The 20,861-nt window shown below is 42.2% G+C and overlaps 1 protein-coding gene across 2 annotated transcripts in view; it reads right to left on the bottom strand.

The window, feature by feature from the left end:
* Window positions 1-20,008, bottom strand: part of YWHAE (tyrosine 3-monooxygenase/tryptophan 5-monooxygenase activation protein epsilon) — a 57,880-nt gene extending 37,872 nt beyond the window's left edge. Inside the window, exon 1 of one of the 2 annotated variants that reach the window (XM_055324363.1) lies at window positions 19,830-20,008. In XM_055324363.1, coding sequence (XP_055180338.1) covers window positions 19,830-19,893 — 64 coding nt within the window. In that variant the 5' untranslated portion in view covers window positions 19,894-20,008. The remainder of the gene's footprint in view (window positions 1-19,829) is intronic. The other variant, XM_055324357.1, reaches the window with a different exon arrangement.
* Between the last annotated feature and the right edge of the window lie 853 nt (window positions 20,009-20,861).

A 20,861-nucleotide genomic window follows, 5' to 3' on the forward strand; every position in this document is an offset into this window, starting at 1 on the left:
CTTCTCCCTTTGCCTATGTCTTCCCCTCCTCTCTCTGTGTCTCTTATGAATAAATAAATAAAATCTTTAAAAAAAATTTATTTGAGGGGTGAGAGGCAGGGGAAGAGGGAGAAACAGACTCCCCGCTCAGCAAGGAAACCTACAGGGCTCGACCTCAGACCTCAGGATGGTGAGATCATGACTTGAGCCCAAAGCAGATGCTTAACCAACTGAGCCACCCAGGTGCCCCCTCATTCTTGTTTTTAAACACAATTTTCCTTAAATTAGACTGTAAGCTCTTTATTAGGTATAATGATAAATTATTTTATCATTCACAAGGGGAAACTCATTCCCAAAACTCACTAAATAAATACCTATTGATTAAAAAGCGTAAGAGCAGGGGCACGTGGGTGGCTCAGTCGATTGAGCATCCAACTTTTGATTTGGTTCAGGTCATGATCTCAGGGTCGTAGGAGAGTCCCACATCTGGCTGTGTTCAGTGAGGAGTCTGCTTGTCCCTCTCCCTCTTGCTCTCCAGCTTGTGCACACACACAACTCTTTCCCTCTAAAATAAAACGGAATCTTAAAAAAAAAAAATACAGAAACCAATACAGGGAAAAATGATAGAAATTAACAAGCTACAGTAAATGAAGGGAAGAAACATTAAGAAGTCCCTAAGAGGGATCCCTGGGTGGCGCAGCAGCGGTTTGGCGCCTGCCTTTGGCCCAGGGCGCAATCCTGGAGACCCGGGATCGAATCCCACGTCAGGCTCCCGGTGCATGGAGCCTGCTTCTCCCTCTGCCTGTGTCTCTGCCTCTCTCTCTCTCTCTGTGTGACTATCATAAATTAAAAAGAAGTCCCTAAGAAACGCAGTGCAACTCAAAAACAAGATAAATAGGGGCAGCCCTGGTGGCTCAGCGGTTTAGCACCGCCTTCAGCCCAGGGCATGATCCTGGAGACCTGGGATCGAGTCCCACATCGGGCTCCCTGCATGGAGCCTGCTTCTCCCTCTGCCTGTGTCTCTACCTCTCTCTCTCTCTCTCTCTCTGATGAATAAATAAAATCTTTAAATAAATAAAAAATAAATAAAACAAGGTAAATAGTATTTTTTAAAGTCAGTTTATTTTTTTTTAAGATTTTATTTATTTATTCATGAGAGACACACACACACACACACACACTGAGAGACAGAGACACAGGCAAAGAGAGAAGCAGGCTCCATGCAGGATCCTGGATCCCAGGATCACGCCCTGAGCCAAAGGCTGACCTGAGTCACCCAGGCGTCCCTTTTAAGTCAGTTTAAATTTGATTAGCATTTATAGCTAAATTTAAGCCTAAACTTCTATGGAGTGAGTGCCTGTCTGGCTCAATCAGTAGAGCACCCAACTCTCAATCTCAAGGTTTTGAGTTCAAACCCAACATTGGGCATGGAGCCTACTTAAAAAATAAATTCCAAAAAACTAAAAAAGAGGTTAAATTAATGGTGAAATTCCAAAATTTGCAAGGCAGTAACTAATCCTTCAATACTGGGAAAATATATCCACATAACCATTAACTATTGTCTGTTAAAAGTTAAACAGAAAAAAATAGACAAAAAGCTATATAGTATAGCTACATAGCTTCCAATATTCTAAAACTCAATCCCTGGCAATTAATTACTTAAAGCTGAAAAACAGCTGAGACAGCCTGCAGAAGGGAACATTACAACATCATCTAGTCTAACCCAGCTGTATATCCAGAGATATGCATTAAATTTGAGTACAGACCAAATGCCTAAATTTTCAGTAAGCAAACTCAGTGAGGCACATGAGAAACAATGATGGATTCCAGGGGTTCTCAATCCTGGCTGCACACTAAAATTCCTTTAGTTTTTATTTTTTTTAGAGATTAGACTGACCCTAAAAAAAAAAAAAAAAAAAAAAAAAAAGAGGTTACACTGACCTAGATTAAACTAGTTTAAATCTAAATTAAACAAGTTTTGGGGACACCTGGGTGGCTCAGCAGTTAAGCGTCTGCCTTCAGCCCGGGGCATGGTCCTAGAGGCCAGGGATCGAGTCTTGCATTGGGCTCCCTGTGTGGAGCCTGCTTCTCCCTCTGCCTATGTCTCTGCCTCGCATTTTTTTTTCTTACTGATGTGTCAATGGTGCCAACTGGCAGCATTTTTTTCTCCTGTATCTCTCATGAATAAACAAATAAATAAAACCTTTAAAAAATAAGTTTACATGTTAATCTGGCTAAAACCATCCAATTTGCTTTTAAAGCTTTTTAGGGGGGGAAGGGCAGAGAGTAAATCTTAAACCGACTCCATGCTGAGTGGATCTCAAAACCCTGAGATCATGGCTTGCTTGAGCCAAAAGAAAGTCAGATGCTTCATCAACTGAGCCACCCAGGTGCCCCTAAAGTATTTTTTTATATTCACAATGTTTTGTTGAGGGAAAAAGGCATGTTGCTAAATAATATAGATGTTTCCACAAAAAAACATTAATACAGATGTTCACATCACCTATTTTAGGAAACAGTTTTCTCTTTTTTAAAGATTTTTTTCATTTACTTATGAGCCTAGAGAGGCAGAGATATAGAGGGAGAAGCAGGCTTCTTCACCGGGAGCCCCATGTGGGACCTGATCCCTGGATGATCACACCCTGAGCCAAAGGCAGATGCTCAACCCCTGAGCCACCCAGGTGTCCCAGGAAACATTTTTTCACATTAACATCAATGAAATACAGATTTTTCTTACTGATGTGTCAATGGTGCCAACTGGCAGCATTTTTATTTATTAGTATTATTTAAAGTAATAATGCATGTTAAATCAATAGCACGTTGGTATCTATAAAACAAAGTAAATTTCTGTGTTTATACATGCATTGACATGAGCAAAAAGAAAAGTTCTCAAAGTATAGTCAAACCATTTACAAGTTACTTCAGGCAGAGTAGCTATCAGTATATATTTAATAGGCCTGCACTGTTTATTAGCTTTCTTACATTTTATTTTAGATTTTGTAATTAAAAGTATGCATTTCACATTTTAAGGAACATTTAAAATATTTAAATACATGAGTTTTGTAGGAAAAAATCATACACTGCATGTTCATAAATTGGTAGTACCGTAAAATGAAAAAATCCTTTCAGAGAACGAGAGCACAGAAGCCAAAAGCTTTAGGTTTATTTACTTTGACCAGTAAATTCCATTTCTCAGAGTCTCTCCTAAGCAAATAGCCCAAATTACAGAAAGTTCTATTTTGGATATAAGTATTTCACTGCAGTGTTACTAACAACATACTAACCAAAAACTTATAGTAGTATGTTAGTTGGTATGTCTACAGCCAATAAAAAATACTTGCAAACAGCAGCACCTGGGTGTCTTAGGTGGTTAAGCATCAACCTCTTGATTCTGGATCTCAGGTCATGATCCCAAGCCCTACATCAGCCTCAGCACTCAGCTTGGAGACCTTGCAGAATCTGAGCCCAAGATTCTCTCTCCCTTTCCCTCAGCCCCTCCCCTCTCACATGCCACTTGAGTTAAATAATCATTAAAAAACATATTCACACACACACACAAAAAAAAACCATATTCACAAATAGTTCATGATAGAAGAAAAATGTCCATGATACAAAATTAAAACCAGTGGCATCTGGTTGGCACAATTGGTGGAGCATGCAACTCTTAGACTGTGAAGTCAAGCCCCACCAACGTTGTACATAGAACTTTAAATAAATATTTTTAAGTGTAAAAAAAAAAAGGTACAAAATCAAGTTAAAACCAGATATAGATATATATAAAAAACAATGAAACAAAAAACGCACAATGAAACAGCAAAACAGAAAACTACTGCATGGAAAACACCAGTTAATACAAGTTTTCTTCTAGGACTCTGGGTGCCTCACGGGTTGAGAATCTGCCTTCAGCTCAGGGAGTGATCCTGGGGTCCTGGGATCGAGTTCCACAGTGGGCTCTCCATAGGGAGCCTGCTTCTCCTTCTGCCTGTGTCTCTGCCTCTATTTCTCCCTGTGTCTCTCATGAATAAATAAAATCTTATTTTAAAAAAATACAAGTTTTCTTCCAACCTTTTTCAGATTTTCTGCCAATATGTAAACACATTTATACTGAAAAAAATACAGAAAATATATCAAATAGAAACTATAGCTGAGGCAGCCCAGGTGGCTTAGCGGTTTAGTGCCGCCTTCAGCCCAGGGCCTGATCCTGGAGACCCGGGGTCGAGTCCCAGGTCGGGCTCCCTGCATGGAGCCTGCTTCTCCCTCTGCCTGTGTCTCTGCCCGCCCCTCTCTGTCTCTCATGAATAAATAAATAAATAAATCTTTAAAAAAAAAAAAAAAAGAAACTATAGCTGAAAATATCCAAGTTGCTAAAGTTAATTTTCACGCAATTTAGCCAGCTATTTTTAGTAATGACTGTCCTCCTAAATTCCTCTGATTCACAAGTATCAGGAAATTCAAAGTCAGTTTGAGATTAAGCTTAAAAACCTAAATGTCAAATAAAAATAAGACAAAAAAGTAATTTTAATTCTTTAAATCACATCTTAATTAGTGAAATTAAGTCTACTTGATCTAGACTTTACCTGGGGCAGCCCCGGTGGCTCAGCGGTTTAGCGCTGCCTTCAGCCCAGGGCCTGATCCTGGAGACCCGGGATGAGTCCCATGTTGGGCTCCCTGCATGGAGCCTGCTTCTCCCTCTGCCTGTGTCTCTGCCTCTCTCTCTCTCTCTCTCTCTCTCTCTCTCTGTCTCTCTCTCTCTCTCTCTCTCTCTCTCTGTGTGTCTCTATGAATTAATAAATAAAATCTTTAAAAAAAAAAAAACAGACTTGACCTGAAGGCATGTAAAATAGGTATAAACATTCTCTTAATCTAATTATTTTCAAAGCCATACAGAACTAAAATAAAATGGATTGCTACTAGTGTTCCAAAATTCTTTCAGCTTTTAGAAGTGCAGGAAAGAGAACTGGGAAACAATATTAATGCAGTCTGACAGAGTAAAAGATAAAGACAATTGGTAAACTCCAGTTTTAAGAAAATGTCTGGATTTGTTAGATTATGCAGTAGTAACATGCTTAACTACAACCAGTAGAATCCCATTTACAAATGTGGAAATTTTCTTACTTTCTTTTTTTAAAAGATATCCTTCCTCTTCCCCTCTCCCATTGTGAGATTCTTTCTAGCTTTGAAATCTAACAAATCCTTATTTCTCAACCTTCTAGTCTTTATTTTTTAAAGATTGTATTTATTTGACAGAAAGAAAGAGAGCACAAGCAGGGGGAGCAGAATGCAGAGGGAGAAGGAGAGGCAGATTCCCTGCTAAGCAGGGAGCCTAATGCCAAGCTCGATCCCCAGGACCCCAGGATCATGACCTGAGCCATGATGCTTAATGGTCAACCTGGGTGGCTCAGTCGGCGGCATCCAACTTTTTTTTTTTATTTTTTATTTTTATTTATTTATGATAGTCACAGAGAGAGAGAGGCAGAGAGGCAGAGACACAGGCAGAGGGAGAAGCAGGCTCCATGCAGGGAGCCCAACATGGGACTCATCCAGGGTCTCCAGGATCGCGCCCTGGGCCAAAGGCAGGCACCAAACCGCTGCGCCACCCAGGGATCCCACCAACTTTTTTTTAAAAAAAGATTTTATTTATTTATTCATGAGAGACACAGAGAGAGGCAGAGGGAGAAGCAGGTTCCACGCAGGGATCCTGATGCGGGACTTGATCCCAGAACCCAGGATCACACCCTGAGCCAAAGGTAAACACTCGGGTAGCCTGGGTGGCTCAGTGGTTTAGCACAGCCTTTGGCCCAGGACCTGATCCTGGAGACATGGGATCGAGTCCCACGTCAGGCTCCCTGCATGGAGCCTGCTTCTCCCTCTACCTGTGTCTCTACCTCTCTCTCTCTCCCTCTGTGTCTCTCATGAATAAATAAATAAAATCTTTTAAAAATAAAAAATAAAAAATAAAACAAAGGTATACACTCAACCACTGAGCCACCCAGCCGTCCCAGCATCCAACTCTTGACCTCAACTCAGGTTGAGAGATGGGAGCCCTGTGTCAGGCTCCCTGCTTAGAGTGGAGTCTGCTTCTCTCCCTCAGTTTCTCCCTCTACCATTCCCGGCCACTCATGCACTCAACATCTCTCTCAAATAATCTAAAAATAACATAAAAATCTTTAAGGGTAAATTCCATTCATTATGAGGGGAATGTGCCTGCCACCTTTTCTCCAATATTTTCAAAATATATCTGCAGTACCTATGCTACACAGTTCTAGAAGTTGTACTACATTATGACCCTAAACGTGCTGCATTAAAAGAACTACAAACTCAGCGATTGAGCGTCTCTCTTTGGCTCACCTTTGATCCTGCGGTCTGGGGATGGAGTCCCGTATGGGGCTCCCTACAAGGACCCTGCTTCTCCCTCTCTCCCTTTGTCTCTCATGAATAAATAATAATCTTTATAAAAATAAATAAATAAGTGCAAATTTAGAGAATGGAAATTTTGTGTTCAATGAACCAGTAGCTAAGTTGGCTGGAGTAGAAATTAAAGTTCTATTTTTTTAAAGATTTTATTTAATTATTCATGAGAGAGACAAAGAGAGAGGGGCGGAGACACAGGCAGAGGAAGAAAACAGGCTCCATGCAGGGAGCCTGATGAGGGTCCAGGATCACACCCTGGGCGGAAGGCGGCGCTAAACCACTGAGCCACCCAGGGATCCCGAAATTAAAGTTTTAGGTGTAATAAAGAGCTGAATTTAGATTTCACAGCTTTCCATCCACTGGTCACAAAACAAATTATTAAAAAAAGAAAAATCAGCCTGTAATTCATAAAATAACTTTCAGCAATCTGTCCTTATAAAGATGAGAAAAATAGGCTCTAAAAGCAACAGGTCTAAAAGGGAGAGTAACTGAGATAAAATCTGGACATGACAGGGATCCCTGGGTGGCGCAGCGGTTTGGCGCCTGCCTTTGGCCCAGGGCGCGATCCTGGAGACCCGGGATTGAATCCCACATCGGGCTCCCAGTACATGGAGCCTGCTTCTCCCTCTGCCTGTGTCTCTGCCTCTCTCTCTCTCTCTCTCTCTCTCTCTCTGTGACTATCCTAAATAAATAAAAATTATAAAAAAAAAAAATCTGGACATGACAGACTTCCCCCTAAATTTAATGACTTCTGGTCCAGTGTTTATTCTACCATCTCTTGTTGCCTCTCCCCTGGAAAATATACTCAAACTACATACCCTTCTGTCTCCTTCATATATCAAAAAGCTGTTCAAAGCAACTTTTAAGTTATAAAATTAAAATCTAAGGAACAGAAATAGAGCTTCAAGCAGTTTAGACCAATGTTTACATACAGGTATGGAAGTCTTACCAGCCGGGAATGAGAGATCTCAATGACGTTACCTATTACCCACACCTCTCTTGAAGTTCTTAATCCTTACCTGTAAAATGGGTGGTATATCTACTTTGCAGGGTGTTTTTTTGTTTTGTTTTGAGGATTGAGAGGAATGGTAAGTTTCTGGCATAATTGTTAATAGTAAATGGTATTATTACAGAGTTTTATAATTACAGAGTCAATGAAAAATTTGTAAAGCTTTTCGATTTGTTAGCACCACTTGACAATTAGTAGTCAATACAGCAAGCACATATAAAGGACACCTGGGTAGCTTAGTCAGTTAAGCATCTGACTCTTAATCTCAGCTCAGGTCTTGATCTCAGGATTGTGAGTTCAAGCCCCATGTTGGACTCCATGCTGGGCGTGGAGCCTACATAAGGAAAGAAGAAAAAAAAGGGGGGGAAGCCCAGGTGGCTCAGCGGCTTAGCCCCGGGCCCAGTAGAGCCTGCTTCTCCGCCTCTCTCTCTCTCTCATGATAAAATAAATAAAATCTTTAAACAAACAAACAAAAAAACAAAAACAAAAAAAAACACTTGTAGTTTTCTACAGTCTTTGATTCAGGGCAAGGACCAGCATCAAGTAGGGTGCCTTACTTTTTTTTTTTTTAAAGATTTTATTTATTTGTTCATGAGAGACAGAGAGAGAGAGGCAGAGGGAGAAGCAGGCTCCATGCAGGGAGCCCGACATGGGACTCGATCCCGGGTCTCCAGGATCAGGACCTGGGCTGAAGGGGGCGCTAAACCGCTGAGCCACCCTGGCTGCCCAAGTTTTAGTGCCTTATGTGCAACACCACTGTTGTTACTAATCCAAGTTAACAATTACATATACTAACAGAAGAATAATTCTAAAAGTATTTATACATTTACCACAATATAAGCTCCTTGAAGGGACTTTCCCAAATGTCTTGGTAGTGCCTGGTACATAGTTAGATCTCAATTTGTATTCATCAAATGCCTTTGGAACTTGTTTTTTTAATACACCGATTTGTCAAATTTCCTTTCTTTTAAAGATTTTTATTTATTCATGGGAGACACAGAGAGAGGCAGAGACATAGAGGAAGGAAAAGCAAACTCCATGCAAGGAACCCGAAGTGGGGCTCGATCCCGGTACTTCAGGATCACAGCCCTGAGGCAAAGGCAGACACTCAACCACTAAGCCACCCAGGCATCCCTGGGACTTACTTTTAATGCTCTGAATACTGAGGCTTTTCAAAACAATCTTTGACATTCAAGCAAATACAATTTTTCCTTCTGGTAAACAGAAGTACTTCTCACTGTAAATTAACTATCTTGCCTAGAAACGAGAAAAAGTTCAAGCATTCTTCTAAAGAATTAAAACCTTACCAATTAAGCTGTTAGGTAGAAAACAAGACAACCTTCTACCTAGAGTCTACCATTTTGACTACAATAAAGTACCTCTCAGACACCTAACTCTGGGAAACGAACAAGGGATTAAGTGGAAAGGAGGGTGGGCGGGGGGGTTGGGGTGACTGGGTGATGGGCACTGAGGGGGGCAATGGCAGGATGAGCACTGGGTGTTATGCTAAATGTTGGCAAATTGAACTCCAATAAAAATTAAAAAAAATAATAATAATAAAGTACCTCTCCCATCAGTCTCAAAATTGGAGGAGGTGGGGAATTCCCTCTTACTCTATCAAAACAGAAGATTTTTCCTTAGAATTTAAGAGGATATTCCCTCAAGAAGCCAAATATGTTTAGCTATGGTAGAATCAAAAAGAGTATACAAAAAAAAAAAAAAAAGAGTACAAAGAGGGATGCCTGCATGCTAGGTGGTTGAGCATCTGCCTTTGGCTCAGGATGAGATCCCAGTCCTGCATCAGGCTCCCTGGCGGGCTCCCTGAATTAAGAAATAATCCTTATACTGATACAGTTTGAGAGAAAAGTTGTACTACTTATTCAGATTTATTAATTTGACTTTTCTTAAGTCTGAACAGACTAGAAATCATCAAAATTTAAGCAGTTTTAAAGTTGTGAGAAAGAAGTCTATACTGCACAGAAAAAGACTTCATTAATGAATTCCTTTTGGAAAATCTATAAACGGGGATCCCTGGGTGGCGCAGCAGTTTGGCGCCTGCCTTTGGCCCAGGGCGTGATCCTGGAGACCCAGGATCAAATCCCATGTCGGGCTCCCGGTGCATGGAGCCTGCTTCTCCCTCTGCCTATGTCTCTGCCTCTCTCTCTCTGCCTCTCTCTCTCTCTCTCTCTCTCTCTCTGTGTGTGACTATCATAAATAAAAAAAAAAAAATCTATAAACAGGATTTTAACCATCAAGTGATATTTTCTAGTAAAGAGTGCACAATGAAAAAAAAGAGTCCAAAAGAAAAAAGAAAAAAAAAGAAAAAAAGAGTCCACAATGTTTTGAAATTTTCATGGTAATACTTTTATAAAAGTTTTATTACTCAATTTACAATCCAACCTATTACGATAAAAAAAAAAAATCAACTAAGGGGCCCCTGGGTGGCTCAGTCAGTTGAGTGTCTGACTTCAGTTTAGGTCATCTCTGGGTCCTGGGATCAAGCCCTTCATTGGGCTCCTTGCCTAAGGGGTGGGGGATCTGCTTGTCCCTCTGGCCCTTCCCCTCCCTGCTCATTCTAGTTAATAAAATCTTTTAAAAAATCAATCACACACACACACACACACACACACACAAAAAAAAATCAATCACAAATTCTTAAGTAGCACATTTCTACAACAAAAAGGTGTTCACAATAATCATTCCAAGGTCCTACAAGAACCTCAAATGACTAACCACTAAGGACTGTCGTACTAATTGGTAGCTTTCTATTAATCAGAATCCATTCACTGCCCAAGGCTTACACTAAGCTTTTAAAATCACATTTCACAAAATTCGTTATATGTAGTATCATTATGTTCCTAATCAGTAATCTGAGACTACTTTAACAAAAATATTTTAACTCTAAATTACTTTATTTATTTATTTTTTTTTATTTATGATAGTCACATAGAGAGAGAGAGGCAGAGACACAGGCAGAGGGAGAAGCAGGCTCCATGCACCGGGAGCCCGACGTGGGATTCGATCCCGGGTCTCCAGGATCGCGCCCTGGGCCAAAGGCAGGCGCTAAACCGCTGCGCCACCCAGGGATCCCTAAATTACTTTATTTTTATTATTCTATGGAACCTTTCATTCCAAATCCATATACAAGTTTTATTTGCCAGGGAGACAGGAATATTCTCCTGATATTAACCTGAAATTACTATCAAAAGAACTACACACACACACACACACACACACACACACAAACAAAAGAACTACACACCAGCTGAACATGGCCAAATTATAGATTATACTGCTTGGGAATTATTCAGCCACCTTCACTTTCAGGATATGCAAATTTTCAGATTTAAGTTACAATTAAGGATTTTGAAAATTAATTTTTTAAAAATATTTTACTTATTTATTCATGAGAGACACAGAGAGAGAGGCAGAGACATAGGCAGAAGGAGAAGCAGGCTCCAAGCAGGGAGCCCGATGTGGGACTGGACCCAGGACTCTAGGATCATGCCCTGGGCTGAAGGCAGATCTCGACCACTGAGCCACCCAGGCATCCCAAAGATAGGTCATATTTAGTATGACATAGTTTATCAGCAGCAAAAACATTTACGTCATCTTTCACACTGGAAAACAGGAATTTTTCACAATAAATAATACTACCTGACAAATATTATTCTCTGCCCTTTACTATAGCCTGTAATTTCATAACCCTGTAAATAAGCAGACAAGATAAGTATCATTAAATGCCATTCTATTAGACAAGGAATCCAGATGATTCCGAAGCCTTTGCACTATACTGCATCTGTCAAAGTATGAAATAGTCATAACCCTTAGTACAAAGTGTCTCCTTCAAATTTTACATACAAAGAAAAAAGTTAAACATATTTCATACTGCTTTAGCTGGATAAAATCTTGACCTGATCACAAATCAAGCCTACCCATGACAGATCTGCCCAGCCATCGTGCTAGATCACTGGAAGAATGGCAATAAAATCAAGATTAAATTTCAAACAAGATAAACCAGGATCATAACCATGTTTTCTAAATCAAACAAAATTCAGTGTTCTAAACAGAATAGTCATGTATGGATGGACTATAAAAATGTATTTGGGAGAAAAGTTCTGAGTTTAAGGATAGACACTGCCACTAATACCTAAGTATTTTTAAACACTGATCTAGCTCAAGGTAGACATACATAAAACCAACATACTTGGTTTGGCTCTGACACCATACTATCAGTCAGGTTGACTAGTTGGTATGCCAGCAAGCTCTATTTTCAGCAACTATTCATATCCTTGACTTTTCCAGTTCCCAACTGGGGGAGAGGGAAGAAGGAAATCTTCCACTCTGCTTTTGATTTCTCTTATATTCTGTCAAATGTTAACTTCATTTCAGAAAGAAGGGGACTTAAATCTAAGATACCTCTGTGGTAGAGGGGATGGACAAAGCTTAGGAACTTTTGGGATGCCTGGATGGCTCAGCAGTTGAGCACCTGCCTTCGGCTCAGAGCATGATCCTAAGGTCCCAGGATCCAGTTCCACAGGGGCTCCCTGTGAGGAGCCTCCTTCTCCCTCTGCCTATGTCTCTGCCTCTCTCTGTGTATCTCTCATGAATGAATAAAATCTAAAAAATAACAAAAATGAAAACCATAGAAACTTTTATATGAATCTAAATGAGTAGAACAAATGGTCTAAGTATGATAACCATAAGGCAAGTTGGCAGCTCAGAACAATCCTATTTTATGTTTACTGTCCCAGCACTATGAATTGGTACCCCTTTGTTTCAAGGCATCCTGATTTGAATGATAAATTATGATGACCCTTTAATTATCATGAGTTATTATGACCCATCTATTATCATGTAGCCTAAAAAGAATATTTATAGTTAATGAGCTCAAACCACAGAATTACATTGGCAAACCAATTTGCCAACTAAGGTACATCAGTATTTAACTGTTATCAAAGTGTTAACTGATCATTTCAGAAACACACATAATTTTTTGTTGCTGTCCCTCATTACCTCTTAATGGATTGACAGCTATCTAAGCTGGTATTTGAAACATTTGCAAATTAATTGCCAACCTTTCTCCCTCCTAAAAATGTTATACTGCATCATTAACTAAAAGGCTACATCCATCAAGACAAAAGTGGGGGTGGAGGAAAGATGTGTTATAAGCAACTTACAGAAATGCAGGCCATTAGCCATAGCTCAGACATCATGACAAGCCAAGGAAACCATATACAAGCAAACACATTTTGCGACTACCTAAAATCCCTCATTCTAATTTCATTCACTGTGTCTTCAGATGGGATTTTTTGTTTGTAGTAATCTCTACACCCAATGTGGGGTTCAAACTCATGATCCCAAGATCAAGAGTCACATGCTCTTCCCACTGAGCTAGCCAGGTGCCTCAAGATGGGATTTTTTTTTTTTTTGAAACCACAATGTTTCTTCATAAAAGCATGAAGATATTCTAATGTTTATGATGGATACAGGTCATAAGCACAGACATATTATTTGAAGTAACTGCTAAAGAAATAAGCACACACACTCCCCCCAAGGTACCACCTTACTTAGTTACACATAGGATTTTTGTCAGTGGCTTAGGAGAAATAAGAGTACTGGTCTAAAGGTCAGCAGACAAGTTCTGGCTTTGCCATTTACTAGCCAACCAGTCATATGATAGAGGAAAAAAAAAACAGTAAATCTCAAATTCACTTTCCTGAACCCTAAAAAAGAAATAACATCATCTAGTTCACTGATGCATGAAGTAAAAAAAAAAAAAGCTTGTGAAACGTGAAGTTCTATATAAGTGTGGGATTAAACAGTTTAAAAATTTAACCATTACGCTGCTCCTGTCATTACTTTAAGATACATATGCTTAAATATAAAATTAAAAAAAAAAAAGCAAATTCAGCCTTACAGGCTTCTTCTTTTAAAATTATGCTTTCAGGGGGATCCCTGGGTGGCGCAGCGGTTTGGCGCCTGCCTTCGGCCCAGGGTGCGATCCTGGAGACCCGGGATCGAATCCCACGTCGGGCTTCCGGTGCATGGAGCCTGCTTCTCTCTCTGCCTCTCTCTGTGTGACTATCACAAATTTAAAAAATAAATAAATAAATAAAATTATGCTTTCAGGGCAGCCCGGGTGGCTCAGTGGTTTAGCGCCACCTTCAGCCTGGGATATGATCCTGGAGACCCGGGATCGAGTCCCACGTCAAGCTCCCTGCATGGAGCCTGCTTCTCCCTCTGCCTGTGTCTCTGCCTCTCTGTGCGTCTCTCATGAATAAATAAAAAAAATCTTTAAAAAAAAATATTTTAAAAAAAATAAAATAAAATTATGCTTTCAGATCAACTTCTTAAAGTATTGCCAACTCATCTGTAAAATTAGGTACATTAAGTTACTAGACTGAAAATTCACTTAGTATAACAGATGAAAGTCAAGAAATATTTTTAAGGGATCCCTGGGTGGCGCAGCGGTTTGGCGCCTGCCTTTGGCTCAGGGCGCGATCCTGGAGACCCGGGATCGAATCCCACATCGGGCTCCAGGTGCATGGAGCCTGCTTCTCCCTCTGCCTGTGTCTCTGCCTCTCTCTCTCTGTGACTATCATAAATAAAAAAAAAAAAAATTTAAAAAAAAAAAAGAAATATTTTTAAATATTTCATGTTCCCTTGACTAAGCTATTAGCTAATTATCAAAAGCCTGCTTGTTTGTATAAACTTTCTTTTTTTTTTTTTTAAATGTTTTTATTTATGATAGTAACACACACAGAGAGAGAGAGAGAAAGAGAGAGAGAGAGAGAGAGAGAGAGAGAGAGAGAGAGAGAAGCAGAGAGAAGCAGGCTCCATGCACTGGGAGCCCGACGTGGGATTCGATCCCGAGTCTCCAGGATCGCGCCCTGGGCCAAAGGCAGGCGCCAAACCTCTGCGCCACCCAGGGATCCCTGTTTGTATAAACTTTCAACGTGTTTTCTTGTACTTAGTCCAAATTTTGCTCAGATTATATGTTCTACCTCAAAGTAGAATTCAAATTGGAGACCTTTTCATATGAAACTGAAAAGGGGGTGCCTGGGTGCTCAGTCTGTAAAGCATCGTCTGACTTCCACTGGGGGGGGTCATGATTGCGGGGTCCTAAGATGGAGCCTGACATCAGGCTCCCTACTCAGTAGGGAGTCCGCTTCCCCTCCCCCACCTAGGTGTATGAGCACTCCCTCTCAAATAAATAAATAAAATCTTTAATAAAAAAAGGTACAAAGAATGCCTAGGAATGTCCACAGTAATAAGAATGTACTCCCATCATCTCAAATTACAATGATTTCATTATATTCCATAGTTTGGGAAACCAACAAAATAACGTGAAAGTTTGCCCACTATGCACAATACTGGATAAAAGTATGAAGCAGAGGTGCCTGGCTGGCTCAGTTGGTGGAGCATGTGACTCTTCATCTTGGAGTCGGTGGTGAGTTCAAGCCTCATGTGTAGTGTAATTTACTTAACAAACAAAAAAACCTTTCTTTTTGAAGCACTAAAAAGACCTCTACACACAACAGCATCTGCTTTAAATATGAAGACTAAAAGTGACCTATTGCATTATCTGATACAGAAAAAAGTATATCCAATAAAGTTAACTCCATTAACTGAAGTAGCAATAATAAAAATTATTACTGGCCTACAGTCAAAGGATAGCAACCTGTTTTAAACTCATTACTTAGGGATCCCTGGGTGGCGCAGCGGTTTGGCGCCTGCCTTTGGCCCAGGGCGTGATCCTGGAGACCCGGGATCGAATCCCACGTCGGGCTCTCGGTGCATGGAGCCTGCTTCTCCCTCTGCCTGTGTCTCTGCCTGCCTCTCTCTCTCTCTATCATAAATAAATAAACAAACAAACAAACTAAACTCATTACTTAGAGGGACGCCTGGGTGGCTCAGTGGTTGAGCATCTGCCTTTGGCTCAGGGTATGATCCTGGAGTCCTGGGATCGAGTCCCATGTTGGGCTCCCTGCATGGAGCCTGCTCCTCCCTCTGCCTATGTCTCTACCTTTCTCTCCTGCTCGCTCTCCGTCTCTCTCTCTCTCTGTGTTTGTGTGTATCTCTCATGAATAAATAAATAAAATCTTAAAAAAAAAAAAAACTTATTACTTAGAGACGCCTGGGTGGCTCAGTGGTTGAGCATCTGCCTTTGGCTCCAGTCATGATCCGGTATCGAGTCCCGCATCCTGCATCAAGCTCCCCACAAGGAGCCTGTTTCTTCCTATGCCTATGTCTCTGACTGTGTGTCTCTCATGAATAAATAAAATCTTTAAAAAATTAAAATTAATTTGCGGGGATGGCTCAGCGGTTTAGCGCCTGCCTTCAGCCCAGGGCGTGATCCTGGAGTCCCGGGATGGAGTCCCACATGGGGCCTGCTTCTCCCTCTGCTTGTGTCTCTGCCTCTCTGTGCATCTGTCATGAATAAATAAATAAAATCTTTTTTTTTAAGTTTTTATTTATTTATTTATGATAGTCACAGAGAGAGAGAGAGGCAGAGACACAGGCAGAGGGAGAAGCAGGCTCCATGCACCAGGAGCCCGATGTGGGATTCGATCCCAGGTCTCCAAGATCACGCCCTGGGCCAAAGGCAGGCGCCAAACCGCTGCGCCACCCAGGGATCCCTAAATAAATAAAATCTTAAAAATAATAAAATAAAATAAAGTTAATTTGCTGGGCTGCCTGGGTGGCTCGGCTCACTCGGTTAAGCAGGACTCTTGGGTTCAGCTCAGGTTATGATCTCAGGGTCCTGAAATCAAGCCCTACTCCAGGCTCCCAGTGCTCCAAAATGGGCAAGGAGTCTGCTTAGGATTCTCTCTCCTGCCTCTACCACACCCTCTATTTTTTTTTAATATTTTATTCACTTATTTGAGACAGAGAGCATGAGAGAGAGAGCAGAGGAAGAAACAGGTTCCCCACTGAGCAGGGAGTCTAACATGGGGCTCAATCCCAGAACCCCAGGATCATGACCCTAACTAGCCAAAGGCAGACAACTGACTAAGCCACGAGGGCACCCCCTCTTCCCCACTCTCTAAAACAAATACATCTTTTTAAAAAATTACTATTTACCCATTTTTTCCTAACGTGTATTAAAGAGTTATTTCAAAATATGTCCCCACCCTTCACCGACTACCAAAATAAGCTAGAGATGAGGCTCTGGTGTTTTAAAAGGACAGCTCTCAAGTAAGTGACTCAGAATAGATGCATTTCTAGTATTGAGGCACTCACATACAGAATGAAGCAAAAGTGACCATCAAAACTTTACCCTTACCCCCAGAGTCAATCATCACAGGGAAAAGGTAATGAAAGGACAAAACCAGCAACTACCCCACAAACCCAAATGTACTTTATGCTGCCCCCTCTACACTGAAAAATGTGACTACTTCTCTTTATGGGAATGTAAATTTGGTTCAGGAATACTAAAAGGTGATAGATTTGCTTCATATGGCTACGAATGTTATAAAAACTACTTCTTAGGGATCACTGGGTGGCGCAGCGGTTTGGCGCCTGCCTTTGGCCCAGGGCGCGATCCTGGAGACCCGGGATCGAATCCCACATCGGGCTCCAGGTGCATGGAGCCTGCTTCTCCCTCTGCCTGTGTCTCTGCCTCTCTCTCTCTCTGTGACTATCATAAATAAATAAATAAATAAATAAATAAATAAATAAATAAGGATGAATGGATGAATGAATGAATAAATAAATAAATAAAACTACTTCTTAGACTACAGACTTCATAAGTGATGAGAGGCTACATTCAATCTTCAAAGGATGTTCAAGGTGAAGAGTCCTAGCTCCAAACTTCCTATTTCCTATCTGCAACCCACAAGTGTCTTTTTCCTGAACACAACTTAGCTCTTCCTCTAGTACGATTAAGTAATCCATATAAATTGATTCCAACTCCCCAAAATATAATTAAATAATGCTACACAGAAGTATTAAGTTCAACAGAGTATGCAAAATAAAAGATACTGCGGGAACAAGAAAAGTCAGTCCTTACATCAAAGCATCTAAACCCAAATCATTCAGACTCACTTTTCCTTTCTTCCACTCCCCAACCACATACTGTTCGGTGACTAAAACTATGGGGAATTTTTGTCACCACAAACAAAAGTTAATTATTGCGCCCAATAAAGGAATGGACACAGGTAGAAGCTGATTCCTGATGACTGCCTTCCTTTTCTTCCTTTCCAGTAAGTCCCACCTACCTGGTAGATCCTATTTTCTTCCCCCTTTATATCCTGAAGGAGACACAACATTTAAATAACTTAATGATGTGGCTCTCTCTATACAGTGCTATGCTGAATAACCAAAAAAGGACTTTCATTAAAATTCCGCAGCACCCAACTACAAAATATGATCACTAAACTGGCACTTATTTGGAAGCTACAACCAGGGGCTTCTAAATTAAGTTTTTAAAACAAATTTTAAGAAAGACACAAAAAAACCTTCCTCCACGTCCTTTTCGTTATCCCAGAAAGTTTAGCCAAAGCCTAAATCCTTACAGACCAAAAAGCATTCAAATAGAATTTCAAGTTTTCTCCCAAGGACACCAATGCATTACAAGAGGAACCCATTTGGTGCATAAGGGGGAAGAAAAAAAAACTTCCACTACCAGCACACCTACACTGTTTCACTTTTAAACATTGAATTAAGGACAAATCTGACCTTGAGCTGTACTTCCCCATCTTTTTTCCCTCCCCCTCCCAACAAGAATCTCCTTCAATACTGCAGACATTTAAGGATTTACAAAACGAAATTTAGTGCACTACACTTTTCCTCATTTTGAGTTCTTGGGCTTTTTTCCTGATTTTCAAATTCCTGAATCCTAAGGTATGAGGATGTACTGGGACTACCCCTGAGGCTATTCACATGACCAATCTGGCATTCAAGGAAAGCAAGGGCCCTACATAACGTTTTGAAAAAGTGGCTTCACAGTAATTACAAAAAAAAATCTGAAGATCAATGGCACTTGATTCCAACCTTGTCTCACCCCAGACAGCATTAAAACCACAGAAGCCACATATAAGAATTTGTGTTTTTATAATACTACAACCTAACGGATATGGGGGTAATTCAAGGAACTAGACCCAAAATGGAGGGAGTGGGGGGGCAATTTTAAAAAGCAGCAGCCTGAGACTGACTAAACGGACACAATGGACATTTCGATCAAGTTCTGAAAAAAGGACTAAAGAACCTTTAGGGGCAAAGAACCAATGAACAAAGAACTGTTCAAATCTGTACACAAAGCCATTTATTTAAAATAGAAAAAAGAAAATAGGATCTGCTGGGAAGCCTTACGTTCAAAATCCAAAAACCCAAGCCTCGGGCGATTGCTTGGGATAGGTTAAGATTCCCAATGAAGTATAAACACCCATTCCAAGCCCCGGGAGTCAACCAAAACACAGTTACTAAACGTTATTTGAAATAACTTTATTTTCCAACAGGTCTTTCCATTTGTCACAGCGGCGCGTCTAGTGTAAACAGGAAAGTCATCATTTTTAAAAACTGGTAAACTGAGGCCTGGGCAATTGAGGGACTAAGCCATGGTCTCCTTGTTTCCTGTACAAAGCTGTATCCACCAGAACCCCTAACTAACGGTGCAAGAAAATGCTTACAGGAACTTTGAGCTCTCCAGGGTAAGTCTGAGGAAAGGGATCGTGAGATTTTTCTAGACCTCCCCAGAAGGCGAGGTTGAAAGCCTGGAATACCCTCAACACAAGATGTGCCGGCCTACAGAAAGGAAATCCGATCGCAGCATCTCAGCTGGCCTCTGCTCAAAGATGAACTGCAGTGATTCTCACGGTCCTTCCTCAGCCCTCATCCAGGACTGCCCTCCACCACGAACCCAAAGCTGTCCTCCGCTCGCAAGGATTCTCCTTTGTGAGCCTCCACAGCCGCCGCCCCACACTGGGCCTCCGGGGAAAAGCCACCGCCCCCACCCGCCATATTTCCCTGATAGGCGTCCGCGTTGCAGCTCCTGGTGCTACTCTCCCCCATGTGGCGAGTGTTTCTTTCCCCCATCACCCCACCCAATTGTTCTCCACATCCCAAGATGACCCAGAAGCTCCCCTGGGGATTGCTCGCCGGGAGATAACACCCGCCATCTCCTCCCCCTCCCCCGCCCGGGGACTCGCCCTCCCCCCCAGCCGCCATTTTACAACCAACTCCTCCACCCTTTCGCCTCGGCCTCCTGGCCCGCCAGTGTCTGCAGCGGAGGAGACCAAAGGGATCAAATTCCTGGGCCTGGGGCCTGCCACCGCCCCGGGAGCCCACAGGCCATTTCCTACTTCTCGAATCCACATCCCCGGCCAGGCTCGGAGGCGATGCCGCCATTTTGTCTCCTGTTCCCGGCCTCTGTGGGCGGCGGCAGAGGGTCCGACAATTCCAGCCCCCTGTTGCCCCCCCAACTTACCGTCGTATCGCTCAGCCTGCTCGGCCAGCTTCGCCTGGTACACCAGATCCTCCCGATCATCCATAGCGGCAGCGGCTCCGGCAGGGTCTGCGCGACGGATGGAAGCGGATAGCGTCTCCGACTCTCTCAACCTCTCGCTCGGTGTCCGGGCAGCAAAAATGGCGGCGCCTCAATCCGGGACTTCCGCCTGCGCACGCGGACAACTGCTCAGCTCTATGGCAACCGCTCCCTGGCAACTGGCGCGGGGGGCGGGTCCGGGAGCTCGGAGCCCGAAGACGCTGGAACCAGCTAGACGTCCCTCCTCCACGGGCTCCGCGGGTGTTGGAGAGCTGAGGCGGGAACTGCGACGCCTGGGAGGAAAGCAGCCCCGAGAGAGGGCGGGGGGGGGGCCGCCTGGACCGCTCCTGAAGCGAGTGAGTGAGGGATCCAGGTCCGTGAACCGAGGGCCGACCCCTGCACCTAGCGGGCGGAGAAACCTGTAGTGGTCTTTGTAATGGCAGGCCTTCCTCATGAAAGCCAACTTCTCTCCTACCTGGCCCCTGTTTTCTCAGCCAAGCCCAGTGCTGGGCCTTTTTCACATCCTTTCCACTCCGGGTAAAGAGTGAGGGTCTGCTATAAATAGTAAGGGAAAGGGGCCTCCCAGTTTTCACACCTCAACTCACCTTCACATTTTGCCATCTTTTTCTTCTTTTTAGCGCGTTTTTTTTGTTTTGTTTTGTTTTGTTTTGTTGTTGTTTTGGCCTTAAGCCCATCATGGATAGAAACAAGGAAGTTGTTAGAGAAGTCTCCTGTCCAGTGCAGGGTGTGGAAGAATGGGACTGAGATTAAATCGACCTTGAGGAGGCAGGACTGGGAAAGAACTGGCCTGTTTTGCTTCCTAGTGGATTCCCAGCACCTTGTACTCAATAAATATGGGTTGCAAAACTGAAGCTCAGATTCGAATATAAACTATGTGGTAGGGTGTGCAATAGATGTGGAATTAAAAGGAGATTGGGAGCCCGTGGGTGGCTCAGTAGGTTAAGCATCTGCTTA

Source organism: Nyctereutes procyonoides, unplaced genomic scaffold (genome assembly GCF_905146905.1).
Source record: "Nyctereutes procyonoides isolate TBG_1078 unplaced genomic scaffold, NYPRO_anot_genome, whole genome shotgun sequence".
NCBI lineage: Eukaryota > Metazoa > Chordata > Mammalia > Carnivora > Canidae > Nyctereutes > Nyctereutes procyonoides.